Raw genomic sequence first — 27084 nt, forward strand, 5'->3', positions numbered from 1 at the left:
CTCAGTTTCCCCCCGGGCAGGATCCCGACTAACCCTGGGTGTGTTCAGGGATTGCAGGGCCCGGATTAGGGTATGGCTATTGCTCAGCGCTGTGTTTCCTTAAGCTGTGGGCCGGATTGAGCGTGAGCGGCTCGGCCTGTCTTGGGTCGCTTTGGTATCGCAGCCCTGGGGTTTCAGAGCCGCGGTGAGATCCACGCGCGTGGGCCCCGCGGGAGCTGTCCCGGCGCGGCCTCGAACCCGCGGCTCCGGAGCGAGCGCGGCGCGCACCGCCGGCCGCCAGGGGGCAGCAGCGCCGCGCTCGGGCGCTCCCGCCCGGCAACGCCGCTTCCGGCCCACGTGGGGCGCGCGCGCACATGGCCGCGGTGAGCGGGAGCGGGATCGGGATGGGGATGGGCATGGGCAGCACCTGGACGCTGCAGGGGTGGGAGTGCTGCGGCGCTCCGGGGTCTCCTCGTTCGTCTGGGGTTCCCCCGTGTGGCTCCTGCTGACCCCATCCCGTGCGGGGTCCTGCGCGGTGCCGGGTGTTTCTCCCTCCCACGGGCCCTACGCGGGGTCCCCCTGTAGAGTCTCCTCCTCCCCACGCGGGTGTCGCTGCCCGTGGTGGGATTCCCGGCGCTGAGCCCACTGTCCCGCAGAGCATGTCGCCGGACGAGGAGGATGTGCAGCGGCTCCTGATCCAATTCCGGGATGAGGCAGGGGAGTGCCTGGGCTCCCCCTTCGACGTCCCGGTCACCATCACCCCGGACAAGCTGCAGCTGGTCTGCAACGCCCTCCTACAGAAGGTGAGACCCCTCCCGAACTCCCCGGCATCCCCAGCCCGGCCCAGCGCGGCTTCTCGCTGCCTCACCTGCCCATTCTCCCGCAGGATGAGCCGGTGCCTCTGGCCTTCTTCGTCCATGATGCCGAGATCGTGGCGTCTCTGGAGAAGACCCTGGCAGGGCAAAGCGTGGAGACAGAGAAGGTCCTGGACATCATCTACCAGCCGCAGGCGGTGTTCAGGGTGCGGGCAGTGACGCGCTGCACCAGCTCCCTGGAGGGACACACCGAGGCCGTCATCTCCGTGGCCTTCAGCCCCACTGGAAAGTACGAGGGTCTGGCTGCAGAGGGGGGGATCAGGGCAAGGCAGCAGCTGCCGTTGTCCTGTCCTGGGGACACTGTGCTGAGCTGTTCCTCCCCTCCCAGGTACCTGGCGAGTGGCTCTGGAGACACCACTGTCCGCTTCTGGGACCTCAGCACGGAAACACCGCAGTTCACGGCCAAAGGTGGGTGCAGGGGTGTCCCAAGAGGGCAACTCATGCCCCCGTTTCTCATGCACCCCCTGTCTGCTTGAGGGGACAAGCAGAGCAGAGCCTGGTGCTGCTTGAGCTGTCCAGGCTGGGACTGCAGCTTGGGGAGGGAGAACCTCTCTAACAAAGTGGAACAAGAGGGGGTGGCCAGGAGGAACACGGAGTGCCTTCCTGCTGGGATACCAGGGACAGTCACAGCTCTCCACTCACACCCACTCACGCTCTCTCTGCCAGGTCACCGGCACTGGGTGCTCAGCATCGCTTGGTCACCTGATGGCAAGAAACTGGCCTCGGGCTGCAAGAACAGCCAGGTACGTGTGGGCTCCCTTGGTGTGGGGCTGGGGGGTCTGTGGGGGATTAAGGGCAAAGGCTTGTTTTTTCTGGGGCGTGAGGGGTGTATCGCATTGTTTTGAGCAGGATTCCCACTCCCCAGAGGAGCTTTGTGTGTGGATGTGTCACAGTATTGCGAGAAGCATCTCTGTGCCAGGCAGAGCTCTGGCATTGTCACCTTGTGGAGCTCTTGCTGCTGAGTCCTGCTGTCTTGTGGCAGACGCTTTTCCCTCCGTGCCAGAAAGAGTCCAGGCTGTGGATGTGGTCCTTGGCAAGCAGCTCCATCACAAGGGAGGTGTCTGGAGTGAGGACGGGTATCACCCGGCCAAGCCAGGGCTGCTGTTAGCGTGACCCAGACGTGCAGCAGCAGCCTGTTCAGTGTTCCCAACAGATGTGGCCAAATTCCCTCTTGCAGGAATGTGAAGGGGGCTCATACCCCGCTGTGGGGCAGAATTTGTGTGCTTGAAGTGCAGAAATGCCTGGGGAAGCAGGAGCATGTGGTTAAATGGGAGCTGCGCTGCTGAGGGGCAGTCGCTCTGTCTGACCTTTTGAATGGTCTGGGAGCAATGAGAGCACTCACAGAGCTGCCAAAGTTGTGATGCCAATCCCGAGGAAATGTCCTGGGCCAGGGTAGTTTTGCCGTGGTTTGGTGCTGGTCTGCCTTTAACTGAACCCAGAGAGCTGCTTGTCCTCCTTTTCCCTATTTTTCCCAGGTTCTTAAGTAGGAGATGACTAATGCCTTGGCTCTTAAGATGAACATTTATGTAGAGAGAGAATCAACAAGAGAAAACCAGCATGTGTCCCACCCACAGGATCCGATAATCAGCAGCGTTTAGCACGCTGTGGCTTTCACTGTGCTCTGCAAACACTCACTGAGTCTCTGGAACCAGGTGGCTTTTTGGGGACCTGTATTCTTTTTGAGTTGAGTCAGATAAGTTTGTAGCAGCAGTGTTGTAGGCAGAGAGGAGGGCAATCAGGTCTCATTCTTTTGGGTGTCAGCTGATTGCTGCAGGGACCTGGAAAGGCATCCAGCCCCCTTCCCTTGCTGCTCCCTGCGAGCAAACACGATCCCAAGGACACCTCTGCTTTCTAAATGGAGCTCCAACATCTCTGGGACTCACATGATGTCTGTGGCCTGACGTGACCCTCGTGCTTCCTCTCTTGGACAGATCTTTCTCTGGGACCCAGCCACTGGCAGCCAGATCGGCCGGGTGCTCTCTGGCCACTCCAAATGGATCACATGTCTGTGCTGGGAACCACTCCACATGTAAGTGTAGGGCCAGCTCAGCCCTTCCCCTTTGCTCCTATGGAAAAGAGCAGCCTGACCTGAAGGGCATTGCTCCTGTTTGCCTTTCTCCTGTTATGGAGAAAAAGCCCATGTAGGAGAACAGCTCTCAAGGTGAGCTGGGAAAAATGTGTGCAGCTGGGAGCCAGGAGTCCCAGCTGCTGCTCACAGTCCCCATGAGCTGCTGGGGAATCACTGCCAGGCTGTGTCTGTTTTCCCCTGGGAAAAAGACACACCTGCCTGTGGAAAACACTGCTTTTGTGGTGCTGGACAAACACTGATGTGCTGCTCCAGGCATGCTGAGGTGGGAGCAGGGAAGCCTGGTGGTGTTCAAGGGCAGAGCACTCCTGTCTGCTGTCCTGACCCTGCTGGCCTCTGTCATCCCGTTGGTTTATCATGAGGGATGATTAACTGTACAATCCCCTTATCCCTTCGATCAGCTAAAGCTCCCTCTGGGAGAGGTGGGTGGAGGGGGCCAGTTGCAGCCATTAATCCAAGATGTTGCAGAAATAAATAAAAAAGAAAGAAAAAGGGCCCCTTCAGAGCAGAGCCCTGCAAATTGAATTTGCCAGTAGGAAGCTCCAGCTATTTGCAGACAATTAACTGGATTAGCAAAAAATGATTGTAGAGGAAGATGAGGAAATGGAGAGACATAACCCTGCCAAGGCTGCAGTTCTCTATCTTCAGCCAGTTCCAGTGCAATGGGAGGGGCTGTGCTCTTCCCCACTGCTGGTGCCACCATGCAGAGTGATGATGTGCAAAGGACAAAGGGTTGTGGCTGCCCTGTCCTTGCTGGGTTGTGGCCAGCTGCTTCCAGATGTGTTCAATTTGCCTCCTTAGCCATGTGGATGGACATTGCTCCTTTCGGCCCTGCCAGCACAACAGCACTCTGTCCACAGGCTGGAAATGAAGCATGGTAGAGGCAGGGGAACATCCAACACATTCCCAATGCCATGGATCTGTGCTATCTGTGAGGCTGATCCTCTGCCCCGGTATCTTCCCAACCTGTGCCTAGGGAAGGTGCCAGTTTGTGGTGCCCTTGTTAGCCAGTGGGTTAGAGCTGTGCAAACAGGGTCATTGCCAAGGGCTCAGCTGCCAGGTTTACCATGGGTTGATTCCTCCAATGTGCATCCCAGGAGTCGGTTTGGAGGAAGCATTTGTCAGCCTCTCCCCTGCCTTGTGAGAGCTTGTTCTCTGTAGGTCAGTTCTCTGCCCCTTTCTGGCCTCTCTCTGATCTTGAGCCCAAAGAAAGTTGTAATTTTTTGCCTGCTGGACCCTTGAATCCTCTGGGGCTGGTGGGGAAGGAGCTCAGGGGAGCTGCACAAATGGATTTGATCTCTTTGGCCAGAAACCCAGAGTGCCGTTACCTGGCCAGCGCCTCCAAGGATGGCAGCATCCGCATCTGGGACACGCTGATGGGCCGCTGTGACAAAATCCTCACGAGCCACACGCAGTCGGTGACCTGTGTGAAGTGGGGGGGCGATGGCTTGCTCTACTCCTCCTCCCAGGACAGGACCATCAAAGTCTGGAGGAGCCAGGATGTAAGTGAGGGGCTGCCCTTGGGCTGCTGGCAAAGGAGGCTGGGCACATTGTGGGGTAGCTTTGTCTGCTCTTCCTGGCACAACTTGTGCCCTGAAAAACAAGAGCTGCTGTATCTTTTTGACCTGTTGCTTGACACCATTTGCAAGGGGTAGCTGTTGTATGATGTTTTTATCCTTAAGAGCATTAAATGGGACTAAAAGCTGGAAACATCCCTGGAGCAACCTGAGCTGATGGGTGTTGTGCAAGGGAAACTGATTTCTGAAGCTTAACAGTGTTGTGTCTTCACTGCTTAGCCTGCCTGCAGCTGGGGCAGGCAGGTTTGGAAAGTTTGGGGTTGTTCCCTGCAGCCCGCTGGGTCTGCTGTGCAGCCTGGCTGTGTCCTGCCTGTCCCTGTCTGAGGGTGGCTTTGTCCCCAGGGGGTTCTGTGCCGCACGCTGCAGGGCCACGCTCACTGGGTGAACACTATGGCCCTGAGCACCGACTACGTTCTCCGCACCGGCGCCTTCGAGCCGGCCGAGGCCACCATCAACCCCCAGGATGTCAGAGGCTCCTGTGAGTGCAGCACCCGTGCTGGAGGCTGGGGGAGGACTGGTCGTGCTGGAAGTCAAGATTTTCCTTGCCTGTGCCAGGGTGGAGCAGTCTGGGGGATGGGGAGGCCGCTTTGTTTCCACGGGCTTTTGCTCCCAAATTGCCTTTAGCAAATTAAGCAATCTCAAATGCTCCTGCTTAACCCACAGAGCCAGGGTTGGAATTGGCATGACAAGGTTATAAAGTTTCTTTTCATCTAAGGATTGCCAATCTCTCTTTCACTCTCCTTTTCCTTTTTTCAGTGGCAGAACTGAAAGACAGGGCACTGCAGAGGTACAACCAAGTCCGGGTAAGTCCCTTTTGTCCCTGCTGTCACTTCTAACACTGTCACTGGTGAAAGCAGTGGACACCCCAACACTGGTGTGCTTCCGAGCTCTCCACACCTGGCTTGTACAAGACTTTCATCCCTTTTTCAGGGCCAGGAACCAGAAAGGCTCGTCTCGGGGTCAGATGATTTCACCCTGTTTCTTTGGAGACCAGCAGAAGACAAGAAGCCGCTGGAGAGAATGACAGGCCACCAAGCATTGATTAACCAAGTCCTCTTCTCACCAGACACCCGGATAATAGCTAGTGCTTCCTTTGACAAGTCCATAAAGCTCTGGGATGGTAGGACAGGAAAGTGAGTTGGTTTGTTCTGTTACAGGGGTGGTGCTGCTATGGAGTCTGTGTGGAACACACAGGATGCACAGGGATGGGCCGCAGTGACATTGCCAGCAGCTCCCTGGTGTGTTCTGTAGCTTGAACTCAAAGTCACTCTGCTGCCTCTGCCTTTTTCTGCCCTCAGGAAGTCCCTTGTCTGGCTTTTCTTGTGTCAAGGTACCTGGGCTTAGTGTGTGCAGCCCCTCTGTGACTCAACCACAGCCCTGCCTGGCACCTGTGTGCACACCCTGTTGCTGCAGGGTCAGTTCTCCGGGGCAGGCGCAGCTGTGGTGGGATGGGATGTTCCACTCCACTGATCTCCTGAAGATGTGTGTGTTGGGAACTGGAGGCTGACCCAGTTTAAATAGTTCTTGTGCCAGAGAACAGCTTGTTCTGGATGATGCAAATTCTTGTAGTTACAAGTAGTGCTGTTAGTATTTGGATGCCCCTGTAATCCAGCTTTTAACTTTCAGCTGGAGTACTGGTGAGCTCCTGGGGGCAGCAGTCCTCCCTTGCAAACCAACCTTAATGCTCATGAGTTTGGCTTTCATGTCAGTGATTTTAAAGGTCCTTCTAAATCCAGGCTGCTCAGCCAGAGAGGGAAGAACATGCCTGTGCAGTGAGGCTGAAGCTGGATAAAGGTTTCTTGGCAGAGAGGGTGAGATGAAGAGTCATCCTCTAGAAGGTTCTGAGCCCACTTGGGAAGGTTTTTAGGTGGACTCTGTGTAGCAATTGACTGCCTGGAGTGTTCTGGGCATCCCGTGACTGTGCTGGTGAAGAAACACGAAGGCAAGGACAGGTTTGGACCAAAGCCTGCTGCTCTAACAGCCTGTCCTTGTCCCCAGGTACCTGACGTCGCTGAGGGGCCACGTCTCGGCCGTGTACCAGATCGCCTGGTCAGCCGACAGCCGCTTGCTGGTGAGCGGCAGCAGCGACAGCACCCTCAAGGTCTGGGATGCCAAGACCAAGAAACTGGCCATCGATCTGCCTGGCCATGCCGATGAGGTGAGGTCCCTGGTGGAGCTGAGGTGTTTGGGAGGCAGGAGTGATCCCTCCTCCCAGCAGAGGTGACTGTGGTTTCCATCACACCAGGTGTATGCAGCAGATTGGAGCCCGGACGGACAGAGGGTAGCGAGCGGAGGGAAGGACAAGTGTTTGCGGATGTGAGTAACCTGTTTGTCTGTGAGGATGTTGCAGCTGCTCCACGTGTCCCTCAGAGCCACAGTGCCCTTGCAGAGACCTGCATGGTTAGGGCACGATCTCCTTGCAGAGAGCACAGCACTGGGTCAAATTCCAGCTTGGAGACCTGACCTCTTTCAGGGCAGGAACTGTTGCTGGGAGATATCTAGGAAGCAGAGCCCCTCCAGCCGAGCAGTCAGGGTGAAATTTGACTCAGATGTTTTGACTCCTGGAAAGGGGAAGGAGCAGTTGCACCAGCTGGTCAGGCCTTCCTTTCTGACCTTCTCCCCTCTCCCAGTTATGCAGACAAATTCCCAGGAGCTGGTTGCCATTTGACTGTGGCTGGTGACCCCAGGTCCCTGCTGTGCTGCTCTTGTCTGGTGCCTGCTGGGCCCTGTGGCAGAGCTGGTGCCCCACCACAGGGACACAGCAGCTCTTTCCCTTTCCAGATGGCGTCGATAGGAACAGTGACATGGAGCTGCTGGTCCTGCCCTCGGCACGATCCTGGGAGATCTCCAAGGTGATGGATGACAGAGGTTGACCCAAACACGGCTCCATGTTCCCACTGGCAACTCTCCCTCATGGATGCTTTCCTTATATTTATTTCAGGAAATTTTCATTTTAGTTCTTATTAAGAGCTGTGCATTGCAGGATGATTTCCTCTGAACATCACAGGAGGGATATCTCATCTGCCTCCATGTCAACTGGCTTTTTTTTTGGAATTTCAGCCTCACAGTAGCCACTGTCCTGAAAGGGGCAAGCAAAGGGTGGAGACTGCTCGTGCCCTTTCTTGCTCTGTGAAGAATCCTGTGGAGAAGAGGGTTTTAGTGGGAACAGAAAAGGTTGTCCTTGTGTGGCCTTCAGAGAGAGAGAGAAATGGGAAAATTCAGCACATCATTACATTGCAGAATTGTGCTTGGCTGTGTGTCTGGGACAAAGATCTGCTGAGAATGAGGACTTGGGGCTTCTCATCATTCCAGTAAGGCTTTGCCTTTCCACACAGCCTGTTTCTCTGTGGGCTGTGCTGAGCATTATCTGCCAGTGATCCTCTTCATCCACAGCAGATAACTCCTTTGCTAATCTGTTCAGGGTGCAACAGGCATGGACTTCAAATGACTGCTGGAGCTGTGCTGAGTTTTCAGGTCTCAACAGCTCTTGGGAATGGGAAAATGAGACTCTTGTGCCTCTGAACAGGGGAGAGAGTGTCCATTTCCCATCCACCACTGGCTCGGGGGGAAGGAAGGATAGGGTGGGGAAGGGGAAGAATGGAGCAGGAATTTTGTGTGGCACTTGTCCCTTGCCCTGGATAGGTGCTGACAGCAGGGCTGGAACTGACACAGAAAATAGCAATATTTCCATTGCACAGAGCTGGCTCCTGGAATTTCTAAAATGCATTTACTTGCCCAGTGGGTGAGAGGGATTCACACTGTCAGTTGGGTATTTGTAAGTTTGCTTGTGACAGTCAGTTCAGGCTTCCAGCCATTGTGGGGCAAATAGACCTGGACTAAGTGTTTATTTCCAGGATGCTTATGAAACAGAGAAAATCAAGATGTGATTGATAAGGAGCAGAAATTACACTGTCAGATTCAGTTGCAGCAGGTTAGCATGAAGGTCAAAACGTTCTCCATAGCCCTCACACTCAGTGAGTACTACAATTCAGAATAGGAGTTTGGGTCTCAGACGCTTCCCAGCTGCAAAGATGCATTTTAGGACTTTATGCCTGCTGTCATGATTGCTTTGGAGAATTAAGATCGTGTAGTAGTGGCCTTTTGCTTGTCTGCAAGTGTTCAGATGAGCCAAAGGGTGGAACAAAGGGTTAAATCTTTAATATGACTGAGAAGACAATTTGTGGTTCCTGTTGGTGTTAGTGTCTCTTTCTGCCAGCCAAGTCAGCAGGGATCTATCTCTATGGGATCTTTTGGGAAGAGCTCAGTATCCCATACCTGATCTTTCATTAGGGTGCTTCCTCCAGCTGGTTCTTGCTGACAGTGAGGGCCACGTTGCGTCCATCTGCATAAACCTTTCGTAATTCACTGAGGTAAATGTTGTGGGACAGGGTGGTTTAAAACCAGCTGATAATTCTGCCTCCATGGACTGCTGTGCCCTTGGGAAGAAGAGGAACAGGTCACTGGTAACAGCCAAGAAGCCTGCCTGGTTTCCAGGTTTTTTGGCGTGCCTGTGCTAAAGGAAATGATCCATCTTTGGGAGTTCAGCTCTCCGTCCCCAAGTCTGACTTGCTGGAAGCAGCAGCTCCTGGTTGCACGTGGCTCTTCCTGAGTGAAGAATCATCATTCTCTGCTTCCTCCCCTGGAGCGCTGCACAGGGTCACCGTGCCCTGTCAATCCATGGTGTGTTTTGTGTTGGAGGCAGGGATGTATCAGAGCTCAGGGAAGTGATCCTGCCTGTGGGAACTGGCTTGGCTGTGCATGTGTGTAGGTGTACCTAAAAAATCAGTGCACCTTGTCCCCTGATTTCCAAACCAAAGCCATCACTGTGCCCTCTGACCTGCTCCTGCCGTCCCTTCAGGCTCTGCTTCTATGACATAAAGCCTGATTAAAACCCACCTTCCTAATGCTGGAGCAGAAAGGTTTTCCAAAGGGAAGTGAGACCTCTTGAAGAAAGAAAGGGCCTTGCAACTAAGTTTACACCAAAATAAGCTCTCAGCCTTAATCTTCCTTTGATCTGATAGCGGGTAGATTTTGGAACCACGCTCTATGATGGGTTTGCATGTACACCAAATTGTATTTTCTTATCTAAGCATCTGCTGCTATTTTTACCATTCACACAGCACCAGCCTCCATGCATACTAAGTGCTGGCCCTGCTCCAGCTGTATTCCTAAGCAATTCCCTAACACTCCTCCCTCCCAGTTTTATTTGAATGCGGCATTTCCCGGGCCTGGCTGCAGTCTCCTGCCTGCTGAGGCACCGGGGAAGGAAGAGCTGCTGCCCTTCCCTCCAGAGCTGGCTCCTGCTTGGCAGGAGCCGCAGCGAGCGCGTGACCTCCCTCGCTCCGCCGGCGCTGGGGATGGGAGCTTTAATTAGCTAATTTGGGCAATTGCAGATGCAAATTTGGGTTGATGGCGTTATTAATGGGAAAGATGTTACTTTTTGTTAAAGGACAAATCTAGAAGGTAGGCTGGAGCTTTCTGATTGCTGTTCTGGCCTCAGCAGCACCGACCTTACAGAAAACCTACTGAAATGCCTGAGCTCCAGTGCTGTCTGATAGGAATCTTGGGGTCTGCTCCCATTTTTCAGTCCAGTTCCTCCTGAGTTACTCATTAAACATCCCACACAGGTTTTCTTACCACAAGGGCGTTATTTTTCACTGGTAATACAAGAATAATTTTAAGCATAACCAAGAACTGTCCTGCAGAGCCCTCTGACACTTTCTCCTTTAAAAGCTCAGCCGATGCCACCATTAATTTTGTTGCAAATCCCAATGGGAGGACAGTGGTGATAAGGATTGGGAAGTGTGCCAGTCCTCTGAGGAAGGTTTACCTGTTTAATGAATTCCTGAGTGTGATGGAGGGAGGGATAGAAGGATGTGGTAAGAACACCTGGAGTGAAGTAGATAGCACTGACTCCTGCCTTTGGGAGCTGATTTAGATAAGTGATGCCTTAAAATCCCTGTGAAAATGTTCTTGGGACCGTGTCCTGCTTATCTGTGCAAGTGGAGTGTGTGTTGTGCTCCCTGGGTCCTTGCAGCCACATGTTCCTGTTCTGTTCAACTCAGATGATCTCTTGAATATTTTCCCAGATCTGTAATTTAATTTCCATGTGCAAGTTTATAGCCTGGGGAGAGACAGACCAGAAAAATCTTTCAATGAATAGGAAGAAAATGAACTTCATTCATTGTTCTGCATGAAAAGTAGGAAAAGCAGCTGTGTTCTGCTTTTTTTTTGGGTCAACCCAGGCCCTGTTCAGGTGATGTTTCTACCTCAGGGCTGCATTTTGGTGGTGTGGTATGGCAGAAATGGGCTTGCTGTGAAGTCCATTAGTGCTTTTTGAGGACGAAAGGTCTTAAGAAAACTCAGGGCAGTGATGTCTGTGCTCTGTGGAGCTGCTACCAGGTGAAAGCATCCTTCTCTGCACTCAGACAAGCAACCTGGAAGTTGCTAATTCCTTCCTAGATGTGTGGCTCTTGTGATCAGAAGTCCTGGCTCACAACTGAGGGACTAATTTGTCTGAAACAAAGCAGTGCAGCTGGGAAGGAGCCCCAGAGCCATCTTCAGTACTGCTGTTCTGTTTTCTTCACTCTGTGAATGGGTGGTTGCAGAACTGTAGGTTGCTGGTGGTCTCTCTCAGTGGGCTGCAGCTCCTGCAGAGCGTGATGTTAAAAATGAACCAACTCAGGACACAGTGCTCCGTGTTTTTGAGGGATCCCTGGGGTAGATCAGACAGGGTAGTGGTGCCCTGGCTGTGCTTTTGGAGCACGCTGAGTGTTTCAGTGTCCTGCTGCATCGTCAGAGCAGAGCATCCCCCGGGTGCTGCAGGATACAGGGCTGAATGTCAGATATCTGTGTGTAGGAGCAGCATGAGCCCCTTGGGGTTTTCCTGCATCACTCCCAACATCTCCAGTAACGAGCCTCCCTTTGGGAGGGGTGAATTCAGTCCATTCTGTCTCTGAGCTCTTCCAGCAGCAAAAGCAAGCGAAGGTGCTGTTCCTAGGTTCTTTGTAGTCTGGATGCTGGAGTTACTGACACCCAGAAGCTCCCCCAGCTGCCAGTCAAGGACCCAGCTGGAAGGAGTGACCCGCATGCAAATCCCGCAGCCTCCAGCGAGCGCTGTTTGAGCCCTCGGATCCCGCTCGGATCCCAGCGCAGGGTGTTTAGTTATTCCGGTCAAACCTCCCTGCCGCTCCTGGCTGTTTGTCCTTGCTGTGCTGAAACAAACCTGCTCCAGGGCTCCAGCCCCATTACGAGGACAAAAGGACATCAGGCAGTGCTGCTGCCGAAGGGAAATGTGTTGGGAAATGTGTCTTGGTTCGCAAGTGTGATGCAGAATGGGTGGCTTAGTAATGGCTGTTGTGACTTTCATCTGCTCAAAAGGCATCTTCTGAATGAATTCCTTTTTAAATGCAGCTTGTGACATTGATTTTGGGGTGAGGATACACGCTGGCGCTGAGAGCATTAATACTGAAGTGAGAATTGGTGGATGGCAATAGACAACCAGTTCTCAGGGAAATTATGAATCAGAATGTTTAACACATGGAAGCTTGTGGGCTTTTTTCCTGGTTTAAAGGGGTACTGTGAAGCGTATCACAAAGTGTCTGTTACTACCAACACTTTAATTTATGGTTAACTCGGAATATTTTTACATCTTATTTATTCTTTCCACGGGGTGTTCCGAGCTGTTGAAATTATTGATCAACTTCACTTTCTCAACGTTGTTTGTTGGGGTAGTGCCATGGGTGGATTTTGGGTGGGAGCTCAAAACTTCACCAAATAAAGGGGGGATTCATTTTTGAGGGGTTTTAAAGCCCTTTGGTTCTCTTTGGCACTAAACAGATTTCTTAGGACGCCTCTAATAGCTTAAAATGTCCTTGATAAAGCTGTCAATCTTTCCTTAAGAATCTCTTGCTGGATATTTTTTTAATTTAAGTGCACTGTGGAGAAGTCTTTAGCTCTGGAGGTTCTGACATAGCACACAGCTCCAGTAGTGTGCCTGGTTTTGAGTGCTGGAAGGCCAAGGGAGATAAGTGAAGAATGGGGAGAGGCCCAAGTGCAGAACTTTTCACTCAGTCTGTATTTTGATCTGGTGACACTGAAAGTAGAGCCTGTGTCACGTCAGGGAAGGCACAGCACAGCTGTGTGGGGTCACAGCTCTGTCCTGTGTGACCCCAGTGCACACCCTGAATCCACTGGGGCCCGTGGGGATCTTGGGGAAGCCTGAAAGAGCCTGAAACTGGGATGTGGAGGTGGTGTGATGGAGAACATGGATGGAGGGGGGGTGAAGAGAGCAGTGAGGAATGGAAAACAGAGGAAAGGAGCATAATTACGTAAACCTGGAGGTGAAGGTCAAAGGCACCATGTGACTGTTGTTCGGTGGCTGGTTGGTTTTTTTTTAATGTTTGTACGTGCTGTAAACAGCCCCAGGCTGATCTAAAAGCGCTGGGAGGCAGGCGCTATAAATTACAGGCGTTGTTCTCCTTATAAAGGGAGAAAACAACTCCAAGTGTCTTTGGCTCGCAGCACTTTGTGTGCCCGTTCCTCCATTGCCTCTCCATTCATTGAAATCCCTTGTTTCAGGTTTGAGGGAGTGTCTTGCTCTCTGCTGGAGCAGGGACAGGGCTGAGAGTGTGTGACCCGGAGGTGTTGTGTAAACAGTGCCACTGCCTTGGAACCCTGGGATGATCCAATACCTGCCTTCCCACTCTGGCTGCTGGCTGTCCCGGCTCTTGTCCTGTGCACCTCCGGTCCTCCCTCTTCTCCTGGTGGCCCCTCAGCGTTGTCCTGACTGGGTGGGTGGGCCTGAGGCGGCCGAGGAAAGGGCTGAAGTGATGGCCGGGCGTGGCGAGCTGAGTTTCGCCTCTCTACCCCGGCTCCGGCGTGAGGGCAAGGGTGGGTGCAGAGGGGGACCCAGAGGCCTGGGTCACCATCCTCCCTGAGGGGACGACCCGAACGGGCCCCTGGAGCCCTGACGGGACGGGTGCGGCCCGGGGAGGGCTCGGCGGGCTCAGGGCTATGGCCCCGATCCGATCCGATCCGGTCCGGTCCGGTCCGCTCTGAGGCGCTGGCGGTGGCGAGACCGCCGGGTTACCCGGGGTGAGGCACTCTTTGGCCGCCGGCGGAAGCAACCCGAGCGCCCGGGCCTGCGCACTGCGGCCTATAAAAGCCGCGGGGCGGCGCGGAGGGCTGGGCACTCGCAGCCGGGGCTGGCCGAGTGCGGATCTCTGTGCAGGAGCTGGTCGAGCGGCAGGAGCCCCGGGAGGCGCTGGCGGCCTGAGATCCCCCGTCCGCACCCTCACTGCTTCCTCCCCTCCCGAGGGGGCTGCGGCGGCGACAGCGACAGCCACCCCCGGAGCTGTGGGCCGCGCCTCCCCCCGCGTCGCTGGATGCTCTGGGGTTCGGTCCCTGAGCGGGGCCGCGGCGCCGGCAGCCCCCGCTGTGGCGGGGCCATGGGGCCGGGCAGCGGCAGGGCACGGAGCTCCCTTCCCCGCTGAGAAGGCCCGTCGTCCCGGCTCCGATGCCGCGCTGTCCGCTCACACCCGGCCCCTGAGATTCCCCTCTTTCCCCTCCCCATGCCCGACGGAGCCCCTCGCTTCGGTGACGCCCTGCAGCAGCCCCGCCGGCCCGGGGGTCTGCGGCGGAATGAGAGGAGCTGCCCCCGCCGCCGGGGGCAGCCAGGACCGGGGCAGGCTCCCACCCCGCCGCCGGCTGCCGTGAGGCGGCTGTAGCTGGAGGAAGAAGCCCCTTTGTTTTGCCTCCGTCCTTCCCGGGGGCTTCATGCCCCGCTGAGGGATGATGGAGGTGGTGGGGGACTTTGAGTACAGCAAGAAGGACCTGATAGGACACGGAGCCTTTGCTGTGGTCTTCAAAGGTCGCCACCGCAAGGTAAACAGCGACGGGCTTCGCCCGCAGCCGGAGCGGGGCTGGTTACACAACCCGGGGCTGACAGAGCCCCTCGGGTGGGTGACAGCTGCGGCGGTGGTGGTGGTGTTTGTGTCCTCTGGGGAGTTTTGACGTGGTTTGGGTGTTCGGGGAGAAAAAAGAGCCGAAGGAGGTGCGGGCTGGGCAGAGGCCCGGGGCTGCCCCGCGGCCCTGAGCCGGGATCCGGCCCCGGCATCCATAAACCCTCTATTTTTTCCCTTCCTTCAACCCCACCGGCCTGTCCGCGGTCCCACCGCTCCTCCCCGCTGTTGGCAGCTCCCTGACATAGCGGCGAGGGGAGAGTTGCAGCTGTAGGGGAGGCTGAGCCCTTTGTTTGTCGGGAGGGTCATGTTTATCTCGCTGGATAACGAGGGATCTAATGGAAAATTGTCTCCTTTGGGATTGGCTGAAGATTTCTTAAATTCAGAGGTGTCTGGTTTCCTGGCGTGACTTGCTAATCTCCCCGGATATTCATAGTTACGTTATGGTTTCTTGATGCTGTGAGTTTATTCTGGTGCCTAAAGAGCTTTGCTTTCCAGAAAACAGCCCTTCAGATTTAACATTTTGGAGGATTAAGGCGGCACTCACATCTTGGAGAGGCACAGTGCAGTGATTTTGGGGTTAAAAAAAAAAAGGGGGGAGAAAGGGAAACGGAAACTTTAAAGGCCAATGGAGGTACTCCCACCTCACAAATAAATAGTCAGTTTATTTTTGAATAATTTATAAATAGAAAATATATAAGCTTACTTAAAACGGAGCAGTTCTCATCCACAGAGCATAAAAAGGCTGAAAATGAGAAGTCCTTTAAGGACACTAAAAGTAACTTGATCATTGTGAGAAGGCTAAAAAAGCAGATATATAGCACTGCTACCAAAAAATAAATGGGATATGGTTACTTGTTTTTTGGGGGTTTTTTAAAATGCTTTGGAATTCATTAAAATGCAATGTAGCTGAAGCTGGATTTTAATAGCTGTCTAAGCTATTGTGGAATGAAATAGTTCTTGATGGTATCATGTGATGTAGTAATCGCTGGTGGGTAGAGGAGGGGTGATCTTGCAACTTTTTCTCAATGCTTTACTGGATAGTTGTTAGAGGATAAAGTTAAAAAAACCAAAAAAAAAGTAAACTGACAATACTTTTTTTTGTTTGCTTCCAGAAAACTGATTGGGAAGTAGCCATAAAGAGTATTAACAAAAAGAACTTGTCGAAGTCACAAATCCTACTTGGAAAAGAAATAAAAATCTTAAAGGTATGCTAATTTGCAGTGATTTTTAAAGCTGCTTTCCTTGAAAAGGAAAAGAGACTTCTGACCTAGTTCATTCCAGGTCATGGGTGGTATCACAGTAATTGCTGTTGTGCTGTTTCTTTGTTAGGGATCCAGAAATAAAAATACTAAGAAAAACAGAAAAAGATACAGCCTTAGTTCTGGAAATGTCTCAGAACAGATTATGAGCATGCTTTTGTAGTTAAAAGCAGAAGGTGCTGTGGAACCAGTCTCTGTGCTTTGCTTATGGCACGTGTGGAAGACTTTGTCCTTCTGGATGGCCAATGTGGCACCTTTTCCCAGCAGATCATAGCTGAGGGTGAAGCATCAGTCTTTGATCTTTCTGCAACTTTTTTGCTCAAAGCTGCCTTGAAAGCTGAAATCAGTGATCTGACTTTGATTCCTGAAGCAGCTGCCCACTTCTGACCTGTGATAATTGCCTTAAAATGTGGAGTGTGGCTCTAACAGAGGAAATGTAACAGAGCATCCTTCAGTTTTTCAGTGTTATTTTATGGAAACATCTCCTTGGGTGGTCATTCAGCATTCCCTGCTCTCTGAATTTCACATCTCATTTCACACAGCTTTGCAGTAATAATGAGTGCTGCTTTCTTCCCATGTTTCTGAGCTTCTCGAGATACATCACTACTTTATATACTATTATATACTCATTTACTTATTATACACCAGAAGTTGTAGTGTTGGGTGTATGAGTGTGCTGCAAGTACTTGACAAACAAAAGTTAAAAATAAAGCATGAGCTGTCCCATGAGTTTCATTTAATGTTATTTGGTTTAATTTTCTTTGTACTCTAAAAGCAAGGTTGGTTTGAGCGTGGTCTAGTTGGTTACTTCACTAAGAAAGAAATTGTGTAGGAGTAGAAAATTAAATCTAGTCAGTTTTCAGTGCTCATTAGAGAATCTTGTGCTCTGATACTTTCTGCAACAAGTCACAGACATTAAGTTCTGGAACCCAATGTTTTTATGACCTCTGAAGATGTTGCCTAACTTCCTTATCCTGTAAATACTGTCAAAATAGCTGGGATTTTCTCCAAATTCCATCAGATGGTCTTAAAAAAATCTCTTTTATTATCACCAAATCAGCATTATCAGCATATTAAATTAATAATAATAGTAGTATTAATAATAGCAATAATACTAACCTATTTTCGTAATAAAAATATTTTGTTTTACAGGAACTTCAGCATGAGAACATTGTAGCTCTTTATGATGTCCAGGTAAAATATATTTTGATGCCTTTTTTTTTTTCATTAAAATTAATTTATGAAAAAATATATGTGTATGTGTATACTAAGTAGAAAACTTTGAATGGCCATTTATTTTGTCGCTGTCATCAGTTTGGTATTTAGCAAAAACAAGTGGCAGCAAGAGCAGCATCTTGGAGATCTCTGTGAGGAAGAAATGTGGTGTTCAGCCTTGTGTCACAGTGAGGAGGAACTGAAGGAAGCAGAAAACCACAATCACATGTATCTATTGCCAGTGCCTGTGTGTTCAGAAGGACAGGGTACAGTGAAAAAACCAAGCAGACATTTGGATCTTTTCAATTAAATTGCTTCTCCTCTCTTTATTCCCAGAGTCCTGCCTGATAAAGTGGAGGAGTTACTCTGCAGGCTTATCTAGGGTAGTGAATTCTGCTTAGTAGGAAGTACATTTTTGTATCCTAAGGCCTGCCAGTGTTGAGCAAAGCTAAATAAGACATGAGGTAGCTCGTGCAGCCATTTGTTCTGCTTGAATGAGAGCTATACATTTATCTCCTGGGCTTAGATCTAATTTTAAATACAGAGTTACACTGATGGAAAAAAATTACTGAGAAGCACCTTTGGGGCATTGCATGGTTAAAGCAACACAAAACAGAGATTGTGACATTCAATATTTCCTGTCTTTACACACTCACATGCTAAAAGCTTTTAGTTAGTGTAGATGTGTATCTTTTGCTATAGAAAGCTGTGTTCATGTGACATAAATTAGGTGGGCTCAAGTTTTCTAGGGCTGTAGGACACGAGTGACTTTTGGTAAAAAGCAGTGATGTTCATGTAGCAACTGACTGTGCATCAAAACTTGTAGTTTCAATCTATAGACTCTGTTTTTCCTGGATCTTGACTTCAAAATTCTTCATTTTTGAATGATACTTTCTGCTCTGAGAGGGAAAGTATTGTCTGTTACGCTTCTGGAGGAGACCAGGTTTTCCTGAGCATTGCTAAGTGGAAATAATCTGTCAGCATCCTAAATTTAGTACATCCAGACATCTCAAAAGCAACTGGAATTGTTGACTGAGGGTGTTGGTGTGTGAGTAAGCAGCTGAATTTCAGATTTACCATTTACAGTTGTTTGTATGTGAAGGCTCCTTACTCAGCTCTGCAGCTCAACCTGGGGGGAGTGGTCTAGTTAAGGATCTTGATGATTTAACATGTGAGCTTTGGAGAGACTCTTGTTCTTTTGATTTATGCACAAGGAAAGAGAGACAGAGCCCTCTACTTGCCTATGGTTTCTTTACATAAAGGTTACTTATAAACATAACTTTGAGGATTTTCTGTTCTGCCACAGGAAAGGGTGACAGGACAGTTTGAATGGTCAGTGCTGCTCCATTTGAGAAGGGGATGTTGCTGCTTGTCACCAACTATTGTGTTTAGATTAAATGAACAGTTAAAGCAAAGAGAAAGGCAAACCTGTGTCTTGTACCTTGATACATTTCAAATGCATTCGTAGCAAACACAAAGCTTGGCAGCAGCATGCTGCTGTTACAGAAGGAATTGCTTTGCAAAATGTGATATAAGCAGTGTGCCACTTGCACAAATAAGCTTTTCCCTTTCTGCTGTGTTTGTGAAGTGGCAGACATCATTAACTTCTGCGATTACATTAATTTATAACCCAGCAAGAATGAACACTATGCAAGGCATTCACATGTCTAGTAGGCTGTTACACCTACTAATTTTCTTTAGCATTTCATGTTCTAGTATGTGCTGCCCTTTTTGTTTGCCAGAGTATTGTGAACACAGTGATACAGTCCAGCAGATAAGACTTTAGGATTTCAAGCTATTTCCAAGTTTACAGAAGCTATTTTTTTTTCCCTCAGTGCTGGAGCCAGTGAAGTCTGTGTCACAGTAGGAAGTTCTCAGTGTGAACAGGAGTGTTTTATTTTTGTAGTTCTGTTGGGCTGAAGCTTTTCTTAACCTTAGACAGTTTGAAATAAGAAAATGGTCCTGTTTCAGATGCAGTTTGACAGATTGTTTAGCTGAATAAGCCAAGAGCTGATTGTTGCTCTGAGTTTCCAGACAGAAAAGATGCTGTGCAATGAAAGTGGCAAAACTAAGTGAAAAAAGTGTAAATTGATTGTGATCAAGAATAAATATTTTCACATCTCATAATATTAAATTATACTTTGAGATTAAAGCTATATCCCTGCATAGCAATTTGGAATGTATCTTTTGAGAATGAAAGTAGGGGTTTTTTTTATATGCTGCAAAAAGCTTGATTTGAATTGATTTTCAGGAGGTTCTTTCTCCTTCATGTCTCTTCATTTATGGTTGTGTTCCTGTTGCATGATCAGTGACCAGTCACACAAGTCAGCATAATAAAGACAGACACACCACGAAGGTTTTAATTAAATCCAAGAAGAACTTGTGGGCCATGCTGCTGATTGTGCACGAGCATTTTAAAACCTTCTCCACTGCTGATCGTTCATCTCCTGGGAATAGCATTTTGATATGTTATTAGTGTGTCTAGAGTTAAATTACTAGAAGTGCCCATTCATCTGGAGCCACACCCTAGTGAACTGGTGTATGTTAATGGTGGCATAAAAATGTTTTGTTCTGCAGCCAGCAGGGTAATTGCCCTTGATTTCTGTGAGGTGGATGTGCAGCTCTGGCAGGTTTGAGCTGCAGATAAGCATTTTATGTAAGCAGAGCACACCACTGCTGTTGGTGCCACCTCCCAGGGCTGGGGAGCTGCACACACCAAGGTGTGGAAGCCACTGAGGGAACTTGTAGAGATTTTCAAATAAAAACCCTCCATCTGTGAGAGACAAATGTTTTTCAGCAGTAAAATAGCTCACCTCTAAATGTGAAATTAATTTTTTGTGAAGTGCTTAAAGAAACTCAGGTAAAATAGATGGATAGCAAGAGAGATGTTTTTCACTTATCTTCTTGGGCAAGTGTTTGATTGTCTGTCATTCAAGAATAAAAGAACTCCCAAATCTCTGAAATAGTTTGAGGATGTAACTCTTTTCCCATGGTGGTGCTGTGGGATGTCATTGATCCTGCAAAAGAAAATCAATCTTGGGTCCTGTTAATTGGGGAAGTGGAGCTCAGAGTTTCTTAAAAGCAAAAGGAGTCTAAAATAACCTCTAACTCGCCAGCATAAAATACACTGAGATCCTTGGATAAAGTATTCCACTGAAGTATGAAGGTATCAGTAAGTTATTTGGAATGTTCTATATTTAGGGCATGAATTTACAGTTTTGTGCAGTTCATGATCCCAAGTGTGTGCTGAGTAGGACTAATCTCTTACACAGTGCCAGACAGTGCCTGTTTTAGCAAATAATTTAATTCAAGACCTCTCTAGAATATCAGCCCTCAGAATGAAAGCCTGTAATGTATCTTGGAGATAGCATTTTAGGAGAGTGAATTAATGTCCTCACTGTATGCAGTCTGAAGTTTGCTGTTAGAACAGTAGTTTAGGGAGAAGTAATTTCTAGAGTGTTATTGGAGAAATAGTATCTGGATAAAAATTGTTTCTTGTCTTAGCTTGTTGGTACAGAGCAGACAAAAAACCTGCAGCTGCTTCTGCTGTCCTTGGAAGCAGAGAAAGCCAGGGGGAATGGAGCCAGAGATCCTTCTGGGACCTACAGCTCAGCCTTTGCTTGTATGCAGAGCCCAGGAGTTCTTAGTAGGGATGGAGGGGAGGAACTGTTGTTTCAGCAGCAGGAATTAAATGCCTCTGGTTTACCCAAGGACTCCAGCTGGTCTGGTACTATTGCATGTGTTTCTTGAGATACTTGCTGCAGGCATCCTGTGTGTGCTCCTGATCTTGGCGTCTCACAGCTTTCATTGCCTCCATACTCCCATCACAGATCTTTCAGAACAGGGATGTCTCAATAGCTTTATTTTTGTCCCCTCACCTCCTTGCTTAAGGCCTTTGTGTTTGTCAGTATCCATCCTCTGTGTCTGTGTGGAAATAATCATATGAGAACATGCTGTTCAGATAAAAAGAAAAATCTTGCCCTGTAGCAACTGTAAAGGTTTTGAAACACCACCTGGCAGCTGATGGCAGCTGAAAGGTTGGTTATGACAGTGCAGGAATGATGCCAGTGTAGATGCTGGAGGCTGGGGACAACCAGAATTAGAATTTGTTCTGGCCCACAGAACCAGAGTTGGAGTTACCACACAGGCCTTAGCTTACCTGCTGCGCCTAGATGCTGTAATTTGAATTTCAGAACTGTTTCACAGGATTTTCTGGCACACAAATGTGCTGAACCTTTGTGCTGAGAGCTCTGCTTTTCCTTGGTGCTGGGCAGCAGAGCAGCCCCTTTCCCCACTTGCCATATATTGGTTAAATACAGCATTGTACATAGCAGCAAATGAATGATTTCTCCATGGCTGATTGCTCTTTTATGTGAATAATTGGCAGCATGCGCCCTGTTTGAATCCTACAGGCACATGTCAAGTGACATTTAGTCTGAGATTTAACATTTAGTCAGAATTAACAAAATGTTCAGCCCTTTAGATGATAGGAGCTGAACACAGAAGTTGCTGCTGTGTTACATTCACAAAGTAAACCAAGAATGTCTATAATACAGAGAGAAACAGCCTTTAAAAGATCTGGACCTGTCCTTTTTCACTAAATCACTAGAATTTTTGCCAAATGTATTTAAAGCTGAAAAAAAAAGTATGTTCCTGGCCAAAAAATTATATCCAATAGAGCACAAATGAACATAGCAGAAAATTAATCAGATAATAGCAGTGCACAAGCTGTCAGGTTAACTCTCGTGCTTTTGGGACTCCCATCATAAACTGCAATGAAATAAAACCTACAGGCTCAAAAAAGCAAAAAAAGGAAGAAAGTACTTGCCACAGTGTCTGCTTTGGGAGCTCACTAAGCTCCTTGCAGACCTTCAGCTTGTTCTAAAGGAGGACTTGTGAACCAAAATGAAATCTAGGGAATGTTTCTGCCAGTACTCCAGAGATCCAGCAACAGCTCTTGGAAGTAACCATGGATGTTTTGACTTCTTTTTCAATTAATGTTTTTTTAAATGGTACTACTGTGCTGAGACTGTGATTCAGGTTGGAACTTCACATTCCCCAGGACAACTGGTGGAAGCCTTGGATTAAAACGTAGCAAATTTTGGCAAATGTGTTGCCTCTTAACCTCTTTCTCTTAGGTTTATCTGCTTACCTTTCAGAATTGTAAAATGGTTTCTTATTAACCTTTGCCATCTTTTACTTCAGTTTGCAAGTAAAACTTAGATTCAGAATAAAAAGGAGCAAAAGTGGGTTTTTGTCAAGAAAACTTTAAGCAGCAAAACAAGGGTTGCTGGGCAAAACTGGTAATTGTTGCAACACAGTAGATATTTGTTTTGCTTGATTATTTATCTAGGTAGAAGTGTAGGTCAGAACAACTCCAGCTGCACTAATTTTGTGATCTGTACATCAATGCAAATTGTTGAAAGCTTTGTTATCTGTTTCAAGAGGCAGTTTAAAATAACTTGCTAGATCAGCTTTATTCCTGAATGTTAGATCTGAAACATGCTGGTTTTCTAATCTTTCCATTTTGAGCGCTTTGCTCTGCAAGTCAACAGAAATCAGAGGTCTGGGGAATGTTGATAGGGAGAGCTTTATTGTTCAGCAAAATAATTTAGAAGGGAAAAATGTGTCTCCAGAACTGACTTGTCTTTTCTGAAGGTGTTCCCACAATGGAGATCACATTCCCAGTCAGGCTGGCCAAGAACTGTAAGGTAAAATTTGAGCAACTCTGAAGGGTTGAACAAGTTCAGCTGTTTTGAACTAAAGCTTGTGTTGGTGGGATACTGAAAAGTGTTTGGTTGGGAGTTCAAGCTGGGACAAGTTGTGGCTGGGGAGGTTGGTATCAGTTCTGTGCAAGCTATCACTTCCTCACTGTGAATTGGAGAGGACTTTTGAGCCTGGGAAAATGTCTTTGTGGAATCTCTAATCTGCTCTGCTGATTTATTAAAAAAGGATTGTCCAAGATACATTAAGGAAACACACTCTACTTCTAATTATGACTTCACTTGATGACTTGATCTGTTATTTTTCATCAAGAGTATCAGTCAAAAAAAAGATGACTAATGCTATATAAAGGCAATCCAGTGTGATTTGTAGAAATGACTTTCTAAACAGGTGAGGACTGGTACAACAGGGCAAATCATCAGCTCTGTGTTTCTGAAGAGAGAAGTTAATTTGAGAGGACTTTGTTTCCAAGGGAATCCAGCAAAAACATCCTCTTAGTTTTGTTATGAATAAATGTCTGTCATGAGCTGAGCATTTCATGCTGCCATAAGCTGCTGTTTTTGTGCAGTGGAGGCTCTGATGCTGTGGAACATCTTTCTGATTCATGGGATTGCAATGCTCGGGTGCAAATCCAGGAGCTGAGCTGCTTTCTTGTCACTGCAGAATGGATTTTCTGTCCTTATCTGGGTTGTTCTTTTCCACGTCACAGTTGTCCTTTAGGTGAAGTGATCCTTAGTTGGCAGAATTTTCAATTCGATGAATTGGGATCTCAGTTGATGTTTGGCAGCTTTGGGGTTCCTGAAAGAGAGTTTCTGTCTTGGAAGGTGTTGTTGCAGAGGAACACTGCAGAAAGGAAGAATTATCATTCTATATTTTCAGTAATTTACAAAGCAAGTAATTACTAATGGTTTTTTTGCTTTGCTGTATGCACTGAGGTTTTGAGGTGTTTATAGGAATGTAAATTAGGGTTCATGTTGGCCACAGCTGTTGCAGAAACATTGAACAATTGGGACTTCCTGAGATGTGATCTGCTGCTGCTTTAATATTCTATATTGGTTGGAGTTTGCCTTTTATTCCCAACAGATTTGACTCATGTTCCTAGAAACTTGCTTTCTTTGAAGCTAATTTCCAAATGTAAACAAATCTGCAAAATGTGCTTGATGTTCTGGGCTGGAAAGAACCTCAAATGCATTTCTGTAACAGAGACATGAGTGCCTAAATGCTTCCCAAAGATGAAGCAGACTAATTCACTCTTGAGTTAACCTTAAACCAGCCTGTTCATCTTGCACTGTAATTATTACCATTATCTGTAGTTGTCTGGATATCTGTGTCTGTGATGGATTGGCTTTGATGGGTTGTGCCATCCCTGAGCTCTGTGCTCTGGGTGGTGTTTAGGGTTGTTGGTTTCTCCAGCCTGGGCCCAAGGGCCCATTTTTGCTTTTATTTCTCTTTTTCAAGCTTTCTAACATAAGCTATTAGTGAGCCCTTGACAATGGCACCCTAGTGGTAATTCTTGCCAGAGTGGTCAAATTGAACATCTGCTGAAGTTTCAGTGCAAGCACTGAGAAAGGTGGCTGAGTTCACAGCATTTATTTTGCTGTGCAATGTCCCTTTTGGCTTTCTTGTGACACTGTTTAGCAGGATTTAGTCAGACTGTCTGCAATCCCCCTTCCCACTGGGGCAGGTGCCTGGCCTTGTCTGGTGCCATCTCACCCTTTTCCTTCAACTGTCTTAAAAACCATATTTTCCCTCAATCTGTCACCTCTTGTTTAAGTTTATTTTTAAAGGGAAAGGGAGGTAACATACTCTGTAACTAAAAGCATCATCCTGTTTACTGTACACTTCCCTTATGTTTCCTTCCAGTTCTCTTTGTGTTCTTTCCTTTCAATCTTAATCAGCTCAGAGGGAGAAAAAATACTTTTACTTTATAAAAACTCTCAGAATCTTCAACTTTGTAGGCCCAGCAGAACTATTTTTTGCAGGAGACTGTGGAAAACAATGTTGATTATTAGCAGAGACAGGTCAGGCCTTTCTTCCCCCACACAAAATAAATATTTGGAAAATGGATGAATGTTTTTGTTGCAGTCAGGTTTAAGCACAGATAAATATATATTTTAACAGGCTTTTGTGGAGTGTGTAGATAATTTACAGTATAAGTTAGGCAATCTGTCTTTCAGGAACTTTTCCACAATTACAAGAGAGGGAATTCAGGTTGCAGATAGGTCATGGGAGGTCAGTGCTTTGGAAAATCTGAGGAGGATGGACACAGCTCACAGCTCTGCCATGAGGAACATGGCAGGGATGTGCTTCTGCCTAGGGCTTGCTCAGGGAGACACTTTATGGAATTATTGCCTGGTGATTTTATTCTTTTACATATGAAAATGTTTTTGGAAATGTAAAAATATTTCATGGTGAAGAATCTACACTTTTGCTATGCTCTGAAATTGTAACTTTAAGATGTCTCAGTGATTGAAAAATCCCATGTTACACTTGGTTAATGCAGGTACAGACTTTGTCTTCTGGCATTCTTAAATCTGTTTTCTTCTCCTCGTTTAGGAAATGCCCAACTCTGTCTTTTTGGTCATGGAGGTATGTGTTAACATGTATGTTTCTGGTTGATTTTAAAGACTTTTAGACCTACTCCTTTGTACAGCTGCAAACTAACCATGGCTTACTAAAACAAACAATTTTGAAAAGTAAATTATGAATTTCCTATGCCTCACAAAATTTATCAGCACTGTTTGTTTCATAAATTATTCAGTTTCATGTTATGATACTGTAAGTATTGATGAAGTGTGACTCCTCAAATTATTAATTACAAATAATTAACAAAGAAATTTTAAGGCAAACAGCTGGAAGAGATCTAATTTTCATTAAAAGATTACAAAGTAGAAATGATGTAGCAGGTATTTCAGTGGTTGTATTTTGAATAAAACCCTTTGTTTTTAACAGTACTGCAATGGTGGGGACTTGGCCGATTACTTACAAGGTAATTGATTACTGTATTTCCCTATTATTTTGCTTTACATGTTTATATTCAGTGTTCCTGACATCCATTGGTGTTTCTCTGAGTCTTCTGCCTGTGCTTTAAATGTGGGTGAATGAGGGTGAATGTGATAATACACAGACAGAAAATGCTTTTTTTTTTTTTTTTTTGCCACAGCTGAATGTAACATTCCCTTATTTGTCAATGAGGGAGAAGCTGTAGTTAACCATAAGTAGTATGCTGAAAAATGTGTGGGTTTCTATTTCTAAAACTGCATTTTGGGGGCTGTTCCCAGTGTTTTGATTCCACCTGTTTTCTTTTCCGAGATGTGAACTTAGAAGCACTGATTTACTTATATAATAATGCTCTCAAGAAAGAGGCAGTGCTGGCTTAGGAGAGATTTTCCATGATTCTGCCCAAAGTGAGGACAGAATTTATAGAATCATGGCAAATGGATTCTTCTTACAACCAAAATTTTGAGCAGAGATGTTAATCTTCATATTTTTCATGATGAAAATGTTCTACTTGCCCTTGTATCTCAGTGTGTTGAAGGAATCTTTTTTGTGCACATCTATTGTTATGGTAACTGTGTGTATTAAAAGCTTAATTCACTTGCTGTTAAAACCTTTGGAAAGACTCAGACAGTGAAATCCAGCTCCTGTGTTCAGTGCTTTTTCAGACTGCAGAATGAGATAATACCTTCTGAAGAGACTTTCTAAAGTAGATCTCATTTTTTTTCCTTTCAAATTAATCTTATCCTGGATGAAATTTCTGAGCAGAGTGGTTCTCAGCATCCCTATAATGATTTGTTTAAAGAACAAGTTTTATGGCTTCAGGTTTTACTGTGATTTTTGGATACACTTTATATGAAGTTCTTTTATTTTCTTATCTCCTTTGCCTTTTTAGCCAGTTTAGGATTTAATGGCGATTGAGAAGTTTTACAAATATGATGCTACCAAATTGAATAAACTACTGTAAAAACAGATGATTCAGAGTTCTGTAGCTGCTGTAAAACTATAATGATGTCTATATTTTTGAGAATATTTACATGTGTAGAAAACCACTGGGGATTGGATCTGATTCATAATGATTGGACTGTAATTCACTGTTTTCAGTTGATCACTGTGAAGTTTATTGCTTTTACCCAACGATATTGATATTTATTTTCCCCCCTGCTCCTGTGTGTGTCATTCCCAGCTAAGGGGACTCTCAGTGAGGACACCATCCGAGTGTTCCTGCAGCAGATTGCAGCAGCCATGCGCATCCTGCACAGCAAAGGCATCATCCACAGGGATCTCAAACCCCAGAACATTCTGTTGTCCTACGCCAGCCGTCGGAAATCCAGTGTCAGCGGCATTCGCATCAAAATAGGTAAATGTTCTCTGATTGGAAAGGTAAATCAGCACTGTTGGATTGTT

The 27084-nt window shown here is 47.4% G+C and overlaps 2 protein-coding genes across 2 annotated transcripts in view; both read left to right on the plus strand.

The window, feature by feature from the left end:
* Positions 1–350: 350 nt before the first annotated feature.
* NLE1 (notchless homolog 1) lies at positions 351–12521 on the plus strand. The gene is made up of 13 exons (XM_069033330.1): positions 351–362; positions 636–782; positions 866–1083; positions 1183–1262; positions 1521–1597; positions 2786–2883; positions 4250–4442; positions 4860–4995; positions 5274–5320; positions 5448–5650; positions 6516–6675; positions 6763–6833; positions 7299–12521. Exons 1-13 carry the CDS (start codon positions 354–356, stop codon positions 7309–7311), a joined length of 1452 nt encoding a protein of 483 aa, XP_068889431.1. The 5' UTR covers positions 351–353; the 3' UTR covers positions 7312–12521.
* Positions 12522–13699: 1178 nt separating this feature from the next.
* The window catches only part of ULK2 (unc-51 like autophagy activating kinase 2), a 36268-nt gene continuing 22883 nt past the window's right edge, over positions 13700–27084 (plus strand). The window contains exons 1-6 of the mRNA XM_069033075.1: positions 13700–14402; positions 15595–15687; positions 16894–16935; positions 25237–25269; positions 25633–25669; positions 26864–27037. Of these exons, the coding sequence (XP_068889176.1) occupies positions 14310–14402; positions 15595–15687; positions 16894–16935; positions 25237–25269; positions 25633–25669; positions 26864–27037 (472 nt within the window). The 5' untranslated portion in view covers positions 13700–14309. The remainder of the gene's footprint in view (positions 14403–15594; positions 15688–16893; positions 16936–25236; positions 25270–25632; positions 25670–26863; positions 27038–27084) is intronic.

The sequence above is a fragment of the Aphelocoma coerulescens genome, chromosome 19, assembly GCF_041296385.1.
Source record: "Aphelocoma coerulescens isolate FSJ_1873_10779 chromosome 19, UR_Acoe_1.0, whole genome shotgun sequence".
NCBI classification, from domain to species: domain Eukaryota; kingdom Metazoa; phylum Chordata; class Aves; order Passeriformes; family Corvidae; genus Aphelocoma; species Aphelocoma coerulescens.